At 43.6% G+C, this 9665-nt stretch overlaps 1 protein-coding gene across 2 annotated transcripts; it reads left to right on the forward strand.

Annotated features, from left to right (window-relative positions):
• The first annotated feature begins 692 nt into the window (after positions 1 to 692).
• On the forward strand, positions 693 to 8142 carry ywhae1 (tyrosine 3-monooxygenase/tryptophan 5-monooxygenase activation protein, epsilon polypeptide 1). 2 transcript variants are annotated; one of them, XM_053873106.1, is made up of 7 exons: positions 693 to 909; positions 2950 to 3158; positions 3617 to 3723; positions 3827 to 4033; positions 4366 to 4502; positions 5943 to 5994; positions 8034 to 8142. In XM_053873106.1, the coding sequence occupies exons 1-6, from the start codon at positions 846 to 848 to the stop codon at positions 5948 to 5950; spliced, it is 732 nt and encodes a 243-aa protein (XP_053729081.1). In that variant the 5' UTR covers positions 693 to 845; the 3' UTR covers positions 5951 to 5994; positions 8034 to 8142. The 2 variants fall into 2 exon arrangements, with proteins under 2 accessions (XP_053729081.1, XP_053729080.1); XM_053873105.1 differs by lacking the exon at positions 5943 to 5994 and having other exon boundaries at positions 695 to 909.
• Positions 8143 to 9665: the final 1523 nt, after the last annotated feature.

A 9665-nucleotide genomic window follows, 5' to 3' on the forward strand; every position in this document is an offset into this window, starting at 1 on the left:
GCAGAGTCATACTCTTCACCGGCTCGAACTCAGGCGACAGTTACGTCCCCAGTTCACTTCTGACAGCACCATCACTCCCATGTGCTTCTGCGACTTCGTGCCACCCTGCTGGTCCAAGCCAGGTGGCAGGCCAAGGACGTTCCAGCTGGGGAAGCAGCATCACATCCTATGTGACACTGTCCTCAGTGTCGAGCAATGCAGCAGTCACAGGAGCAACTGTGGAGTTAGGTAAGTAACTTGGAAGTACAGCCGGAACTAGCAAACATCCCCTGCTTTGAAGTGTTACCTTTCAAGTGCCTTTGAGTTTGGAGAAAAACACCAGATCATACATGGCAGAGCTGCACTGTTCCTCGTACATCATGCGAGGAAAATGATTTTGGTTGAACAGAGTTGTGCATGGCTATGTTTTTATTATTTGCTACACTGTATTTACAGCAACAGTAGTGGAGTGAATATTTTCTTGGGCTCCGTTTGTTCTTGCATTTATTTCCTGTTTGTATTTCTATATGCGGGCTATAAAGCTTTTAACATACTTTAATATTGGTTTCCTATAGTGGCCTTCGCAAAAACGGTCGCTTCCAAACCGACGAACAAGGGTTACAAGTGAAATATCGTCTCATAAGTGGAAAGTAAAAGTGTTGAACTGACGACCGGTCGACGTGTTGTGCTGCTGATTCATGTGAGGAGTACCCGGATGCAGCTGCTCGTCACAACGGTGGGGCGGATCACTACTCATCGACCCGGTTTGGTTTCTAGGAACCGCTGAAAGGCTTGGCACATTTACCATCTTACTTGAGATTTTCAATTCAACAACTCCAGTTGCCTCACCATCTCCTTGACGCACAATGGGAGACCGAGAAAATCTAGTCTATCAGGCTAAACTGGCCGAGCAGGCGGAGCGATATGACGGTAAGGCGCCTGGAGGGAGTGTGTTAGGAAAGCTAAGTGTTAGCCGCGGTTCATTTGGTTATGACACGTTATAGGCCTTTCATTCATTACTGGCGTGACATAGCTCATGTTTTGGAAGCCCCACAACATTATCAGGGAACAAAACCTCAACGGCGAGACGGTTATTCTGAAGGAAAACTGCTTGACTGCCTTAATGGTGGCTAACATTAGCAAGGGGGGCTACAACAAAATGGCGGATTACTGGAGCGTGAGCTGTCAGGAGTTGCCTCCCCTGCAACAAACATAAGATTAAGTATTAAGTATCTCCTTTGGAGATGTTGTTTGAATTTGCTTCGTTACGCCTATTCTGATGACGTTAACTAATGCTCCCCGTTTCCGTGCTTTTGTAAAGTTTCCAATCAAACACGGGGTCCAATGCATTGGAGGCAATAAATCTAATCGCACATGCAAATCCCCTCTAATAAAACACATGTTTAAAAAGAAGCAGAGATGCGCATGTCCCTTAACTATGAGCTGCCATGTGTAAGAAAGAAAAGAAAACCGTGAGGACGGTAATAGTCATTATTGTAAATGTCATACGTCGCATTGGTTCGACTGCTCATAGTATGACTTCAAGGCGTGAACAGTAATCATCATATCGTGACTGAAGTTGATCACTCTGACCAGTAATAGTAATAGTGCAAGATTGCATTTGCATTGAAAGTGGAGAGGCAGCTGGGTATTAGGTGGGGTGTTCCCCCGCTAACCGGCTGCATGGATCGATTGGCCAAAACGACTCCCTCCTCATCGCCGCTGTCCCGTCAAGCCCGGCCGTCATACCTTTACAGGCCGGGTGGAGGCTGTTTTTAGAAGGTTGTGCTCACACGTTGCCCGGAAACCATCTGTGAATGTGCCATGACTCACTCAGGGGATTTGGACGCGTGATTTATAGTTTACTGCCCAAATGTGCCCGGATTTCTGCTGCTTTTACTTTTCACCAAAGCCCTAAATGCTACTGTGTGGTTCCACTTTGTCCGATAAAATGTGTGACAGTCTGATCAGACTGCTGCATAAATTCCGAGTTTGACCGCTTGAGCCCACTGTAATCCATCCGCACATTATAGATGTGGATAATTGGTAAATGTGTTTGCTGGGTTGATGCCAACGGTATGAGATGAGGGTTTGCTCTGTTAGCTGTGTCTTGAAATGTCGATGTATCTTACTCTGGAAATCAAAATTGTATTTACTTGGGACTTTTTTTGACCCGGTGATTGTGCTATGGGATACTGCTCATAAAAGGGTGAGGTGGCTACACATTGGCTCTGGCAACAATACACACAATTGCTTATATTATTACACTTATTTTGTAAATAAATCTGTCAAACAATAGTCAGCCTATATCATTTTTTCCCGAACAATCAGGGCTGCACTCAAACAATTTTGAATGAAAATGCCACCGTTCTTTGGCCGAATCTGTTCTGAGACGGTCTGATATTTATCCAGAGTGTAGACTGATATCTGATTGCACAATATTGTCAATATTTTAAGTCTGCTATATAGATATTTTTCAAATAAATACTTGGATATGCCTATGATTTTAACTTGTATTTATGCTAGAAGCAGCTGTTCATTCTTCTGCTAGAGAGTAAAATATTATTGAAGCTCCAAGTGGACTGAGTTCACAATAATAAACTAGTTTTAATGGACATATTGTACATCCTCTGTTTCATTTTTTTTCTCCAAAAAATGACGTCTCTTGTTAAAAAAATACTGCAATGTATCTCTGCACTAAAGTATTGCAATGCATTTATCGTAACCTCTGTATCTGGATACATATTGTATCACCCCATTTGTGCTAATACGTCACCCTATTGGCTGGCAGTGTGATGAATCCATAGAAAATATCAATGTCCCTGACTAGCAAAACTTCAGTCACTAGACTAAAATGTCAAACAGTTCGACCAGAGGAGAAGGCATCTCAGATGACTTTTCACTGACTTGACTTTTCTTGACCTGGCGTCGTACTCTGTATTTAACTGGATTGCTGTTTTCTCCCCACAGAGATGGTGGTGTCCATGAAGAATGTGGCTAGCATGGATGTGGAACTCACAGTGGAGGAGAGAAACCTATTATCGGTGGCCTACAAGAACGTGATCGGCGCTCGGAGAGCCTCCTGGAGGATAATCAGCAGCATTGAACAGAAGGAAGAGGGCAAGGAAGACAGCAAGGATGAAAACAAAATCTCCATGATCCGAAGCTACAGGCAAGAAGTAAGTCCAGTCCTCATACAATCACTGATGTAACAGGGTTCGAATGTACTTGCCACGTCCATTTTCTGAAAGTGCCGTTGAGCTATCCCCTGTTGCTCATAACATGAACATATGAGGTGCTAGTAGACAGACTGCATGTGAGTCACAGATGGCAAGTTGGGAATGCTTTCTTCAAATGTAGGCAATGAGATCTGGTTATAATTGTGGGTGAGGCCCAAGTGTGTCATGGAGATGGGAGTGTGTTTGGACTGCTGACAATGACTTAATGGGATTCAGAGATTGGGTTTTGTACTGTTGTCGTGGCTTTGTCTTTCTGGGTTGGACACGTCACTTTCATTCTTAGGTTCCATTTGTTTGTACAGAATGATAATTGAATTGCTGACATAAAACACACTGCAGCTTGGAGTGTAAATTGGACTAAAGTGAGTACGTCAATGAGTTATGGTTCTGGGTTGCAGGTTGAAAAGGAGCTGAAATCCATCTGTGGAGACATCCTGGAGGCACTGGAGCGACACCTACTCCCTTCTGCTGTCATGGGCGAGTCTAAGGTGTTCTACAACAAAATGTATGTCTGCCAGCAATTGTCTCAGCTGCAAATCCCTTTCAACTTTTGTCTAAGGTACACATGAAGTGGGGTACATTATTTCTCTCCCTCCTGTCAATTGTAGGAAGGGTGACTACCACAGGTACTTGGCAGAGTTTGCTACAGGCAACGGTAGGAAGGAGGCAGCAGAGAACAGCTTGGTGGCTTACAAGACTGCAACTGATCTAGCAATGACCGAGCTGCCGCCAACACACCCCATTCGACTTGGACTCGCCCTCAACTTCTCAGTCTTTTATTATGAGATCCTCAACTCACCCGATCGTGCATGCAGGTAATTGTTGCTCATGCAAGCCTGGACTACAAGCAACAGGTAGTAGATATAATAGGTGAGCTAATATTGCCAACATAGTTGGCCAACTGCTTCAAGCAAGAGGTGATATTCATCACTGGATTATTTGTCTAAAAAACGAGTAAAGGATATCTGATAAAGGTTAACAGTATTTAAAGACATAAATGGTCAAAAAGTGATGAGGAAGACATAAAATGTTCATTTTAACTTATCTGTGATTTGTCAGTTTCTAAAAGAATTGTGTCTGAGATGTTTATTTTCAGTATTATGAGCAGCATTTTTCATTGATTTATTTGTACTAATTATCTGTGAAGGTTGGCGAAGGCTGCGTTCGATGACGCCATTGCAGAACTGGACTCTCTGAGTGAAGAAAGCTACAAGGACTCTACACTTATCATGCAGTTGTTACGCGACAACCTGACACTATGGACTTCAGATATGCAGGGAGAAGGTAAACTCACCGCCTCATTTCAAGTTCCGAGTTAAAAAGCATTGTATTTTTCACTTGTTGCAGTGAGAAGTTCACATAAATCCCCATCTGTCATAATCCTCTTTATTTATACATTCCTCTGCTCTCAACTAACATCTTACTGGACTCCCTCACAGAATGAGGACAATGCTTTTCCTGCGACACCGTTTGGTTGAAAACCAGAAGTTCAAAGTCTGCAGCTCACCATGTCCATTCTAAAGAGATAATCCTTTTGTACATAGTATTAGTAACTACTGGATCCAGGGCTGTCACCATATCTAATTTTTACTTCTTGATTATCATGGACAACAAATATCACCATAAGAGTTTCACACCACCAACTAAAATATTACTGCTGCAATTAATTCAATTCACCATTAACTTTATTTGTTGTTTTTCCTCTTTTGGAAGGTGATTTGCACTCAAAATACCTGCTTAAGGAAGTGTTGAGATCAATTGAACTCAGTATCAAGTGCAAACGCTGTTCATAACTAGTTGCAAGATGAAAAGAAGAACAGAGATCTAGAAGGTGCAACCTCTTACCTGGAAGATCATTCTGAAAATCATTTATCGAAGGACACTGCATTTGCAGGACTTGATTGAAGTTGAAGCACTTGGAAGAATGCGTGGTGGAAGTAGAACGCAGTTTATGGGAAAGTTATACACTTTTTTGACACGACTTTGAAAGTTCAGTTAGTTTTCCATTTGTTCAGTTAATACTGGTATACCGTGACAGCCCTAGTTAAGTGCCATAAGTCTCCTAACACTAAGAAAAATAACTCATTTTTCAACGTTCCGGAAGCGTAGTACAGCTACTTTTATGGATGAGTAGTTTCAAATAAGAGAAAGTGGTAGTTCTACTCTTCTGAAATTGTGCTGACCTGTTTTTTTAACTCTGTTATTATTAGTGTTAATGCTTCTGTTATAACCATCATAAACCTTTTTTATTATCACATCAATGTTTATTTGACAACATGATGCCAAATATTTTTTGTTCATTTAATTTGCTTATATACGTGAAGTTGATTTATCAGGGTGGTCATCTCCTGACTTAACTTACCAATTTATATGTATTTCAGATTTTAGTGCTTTGACCAGAACGATCAATCCCACCCGAGTAGAATCAAAACCTAAGCTGTCATCACAGAAATCGTGCCATAAATTAGCTTTGGTGTTGAATTAAAATGTCACAACACATCTATTCACATGTTACAGTATTTTGGTTGTTACGCTACTTCTCAGTTGTCTTGTGTCTGCAGCTGTCGAGATCTAATATGTCATCCTGGGACATTAAAACGCACTAACACAGTACATTGATCTTCCGTGTTCTGCAGTTATTTCTGCTTTTAGATGAGTCCAGCTGCAGCCTTCTTCACACTGAATCCTCATCTCTGTTTTCTCCCATCTCCTCTCCTGCTGTAGAGTCCTAAAGGAAACAAACCTGACTGTTCATTTCCCATGTTAACTGTCCTTTGTAAGTGTTGCGGTGTGCGCCCCAACTCTCCTAACTCACTCACCAAATAAATCACCTGTTCACACGCGCTGCACTCTCACCACCTCTGCACCCCTCTTGAAGAATGTTTTGGTTATGCCACATGAAATTGCATTTGTTGATGACCTTGTTTGGCATTCCACTTACACCTGATTGTGCGCTTGTTACCTTGATCTTGTTCTCACCTGTTGGGCTGTGAACTGAGCTCAATGTTTGTCTTGAAAAGACCGGCCTTCTCAATGAGCAAATACACTTGTCTCTCTGTATGTGTGTGCAAATGCTCCCAGGGAGCCTTAGATGGACACTGGTGGCTCATGACTGACTCACTTCAGGGTCAAATAGGCTCCAAGCACACATCCAAGGCTTGTATAAGACCTGTTCTTTCTTAACACAAAAGAACATTGTCAGCTTCTTTGGTGTCAGTCTTGGAACCTTATGCTTTGCAGGTTTTAGCTGTGTAGCTTGATTAAACTTGAACCAATATCCATTCCACTGACGGGTATTTATTCCATTTAACAGTGATATCTACTGACAGATAGTGTTGCTGGGGATGGACCCATTCTGTGCACAGTGCTTTCTTATCTCAGTTTAAGGTGCTCAGTGACAATGACACGTCACCTATGGTTCTTTTCTGTCCCATTCCTGAGTGAGTGAAAATACGTTTGAACTCACAGACACACACTTGAGCACTTCTCAGTCGTCTGAGTTTTCTTCTTTTTCGTAATGTAGCCATGATGGACTGAATGGATCACAGCATGGGAATGCATGGTGTAGCACCAATCTGAACAGGGCTGTTTAAGTTGCACTGGGGTTTTTTTGTTGTCTGGTTAAATTTGAGCGTGAGCACTGATGCCCTCTCCCATCATCAGACAAGTCAAATTGACTAACACTGCAGTGTGACTGTGCTGACGCAGCCCTTCAGGTTCTGCCTTGGTAGGATCTCTGTGAGGTTTGTCCACATCCACCTGTGAAAAAGCTTGCTCGTGAGCAGTCAGAGGCCGGGCTCCTCTGTCTACACACGTGCCTGAGCCAGACACATGCATGTGAAGTCCTCGCGCTGTGGTCCAGAGGCTGACTGTGTCTGTTCGCCTGTGTCCAGTGTCCACACTATTGGCTTTTTATGACTTAGACTTAAGTGCTGCTGTTCGCTCTGTTTGGCCACACACACAGAACATGCATCTTTTGCTCTCTGTGGTCCTGAGTTGGCATTCATTTCCTGGCTGACTGTGTTTTCAGTGCTACCTCAAACATAGTGACAGTGAAGCAGAGCAGGGACATCATGATCATGTTTAGATGGAGGATATGATTGTCCATAAAAGGATCAGTTAGTGGTCACTGAATTAATTTTGCAAGTCCTGAGATTTGTCCTTTCAGTCACATGAAAGAAAGTGATCTTAAAGAAAGGTGCCATCTGTCTTTCATGTGGAGACATAGTCCTTCTGACCCCTTGGTTAGTGGATGATGACTCTTTTATTAGGCTCTGTGAATCAGGAAATCTTTTCATTGGAAATGAGCTTGTGAGGATTCATGAAACCGTATCCTCATTTACAGAGGCCACTAGATGGCGCTTGTTTTGTTTTTTTTTTGTTCCCCTCAGAGTGCTGACACTGTTTCATGAAGCCTCGCAAGACCATCACCAGTCTCGAGTGATACAACAACAAAACATCTCTGTGAGAAAAAGATGTCAGGAATGTCGACTCCTGACAAAGCAGGATTCCAAGCTCCATTTGGTGATAAGATCTGACCCGAGATAGTGAGATGCTGGTCATTCCCAATGAACCCAGTGTGAAACAGGTTAATCACCCGATGTTGTTCTGCTTCTCCGTACTACTGGTCCAATGTGTTCTAAAGTTACTGAAAAGTAACTTAACCTGTAAAACATGAAGTGGAAACACTGTAGATGCGGTCAGGTGGTGGAGTTGATCAGCTTGAGATAAACTCCTGGTAGTGTGGACGCTGTCACAGATCATCAGGAGGCCTTAAGTTCCCGCCCCTAACGCCCCTCCTCCTCTTCTCTCCAGGTGATGATCAGAACACAGACGCACTGCAAGATGCTGAGGACGAGGCCCAGTGAGACGACGCCACCCACAGCCAACAACTTCAGTCCCCTCCCCTCCCCTCACCTCCTCACACTCCTAGTCCCTCCTCCTTTCCTTCTCTTCTCTCCGCTTCCTTCCTCTGTTTCTGTCCTGTCCTCCACCTCTGAGCTCCGAGCCCCCTCCGCAGGGCCACGGAACCGCCAGTTAATTTTAACTCTTCTTTTTTTATTTTTATATTAGCCCCTCCAGTGAATAAAATACCACTTCATTCAGACGGTAGAAAAGATGAGAGGCCCTGGATTCTTCCTTCTGTCCTGGTACAAACTTTGGTTTTTGCTTCTCTCTTTATATTTGTATCAGTTGCTGGATGTATTGAGATTGTTTTTTTTTTTTTCTTAATGTAATTACAGAAATTAACTTTTATTACTGATGTTGACGATTAGTTATTGGGAGCTATTTGATCTGTTTTAGTGAAATGTCATGCGAATCATTAAACCGTTTGTTCCTCGGGCAAGGTGGAAGATCTTAAAGTGCCCTTTCGTTGTTAGAGTAGATTTGAGGATGTTCATATCCACGTGGGGCAAAGACGTGCTGAACTTTCACACCGTAGTGATTTCCTTTTTGTCTTGGGACTAAACTCCGTGCTGAAATACTGTAACCATGCGCACGCGCCGAACCTCCGCAGGTGGACTTGTAGCTAGCTCGTGGTTGGAATGGAAAGACTGGTGTGTGTGGTCACCGCTGAAAAGATTGGGCCCCCGCTCCTCAAAACAGAGCCCCAAAATGAAGATTATCAGTTGTTGCATGTGTTGACTAATAATCTGCTGCTTCTCCCCTCCGTTACCAAAACTCCTCTGAGTTCAGAGGTGTTTCTCTTTGCGGTTTCTGTTTCTTCTCTTTAGTTTGTTTTGCCTCATGTGTAACTTGGAGCTGATTTGTACTACTGGATATCTGACTGGAGCCACAGACGGGGAGTCTGGATTGTTCTTACTGAAACACAGCATGGAATTAACATTAAACAATCTAAATTAAAGATTACAAACCCACATTGTGCTCTGAGTCGTTTCTGCACTCCCCTGCGCCGCTTGCATTGCTGGAAGTGTTCTATCCACCAGGCCAATGAACGAGCGTGTTGCTGCGGCAGGCTGAGACTCCTCTCTCAGCACTTGGTCAGGCCTGAACCGGGCGACGCCAGCCTGGCTCTCGCACTCGCACAGATGCTGCTGGTGCTGCCGGGATCACAGTTGGCAGCTGTGAGTGTGATGATAAATTTATGCGCTCTATTTTTAGTGTTGGAGACAAGTGCGATCTTGGTGTGTGTGTGTGCAGCTGATGTAACAGTTATGTCTGCGCTGAGCTGCGATCAGACGTCTGCCTCAGTTCAAAAGTCAACTGCTGCCAAAACAGAGTGTGAAGTGAGCTGCTGCTGCTGGCTTACACATGGGCTTAGAGGTGGGACTCGTGCCGATCCAGAATCATTCAACTGTCCTGCATTCCGCTTGCATGTCAGGCAGAACGATCCGGAATGTCTCGCCAGTTAGCAGGAAGAGCTAACGGGGAGAAAACTTGTAGTCTATGACATACAACTGGACCTTCAACTTGGCAGTCATGACA

This window comes from Synchiropus splendidus, chromosome 8, assembly GCF_027744825.2.
Source record: "Synchiropus splendidus isolate RoL2022-P1 chromosome 8, RoL_Sspl_1.0, whole genome shotgun sequence".
In the NCBI taxonomy this organism is placed as follows: domain Eukaryota; kingdom Metazoa; phylum Chordata; class Actinopteri; order Syngnathiformes; family Callionymidae; genus Synchiropus; species Synchiropus splendidus.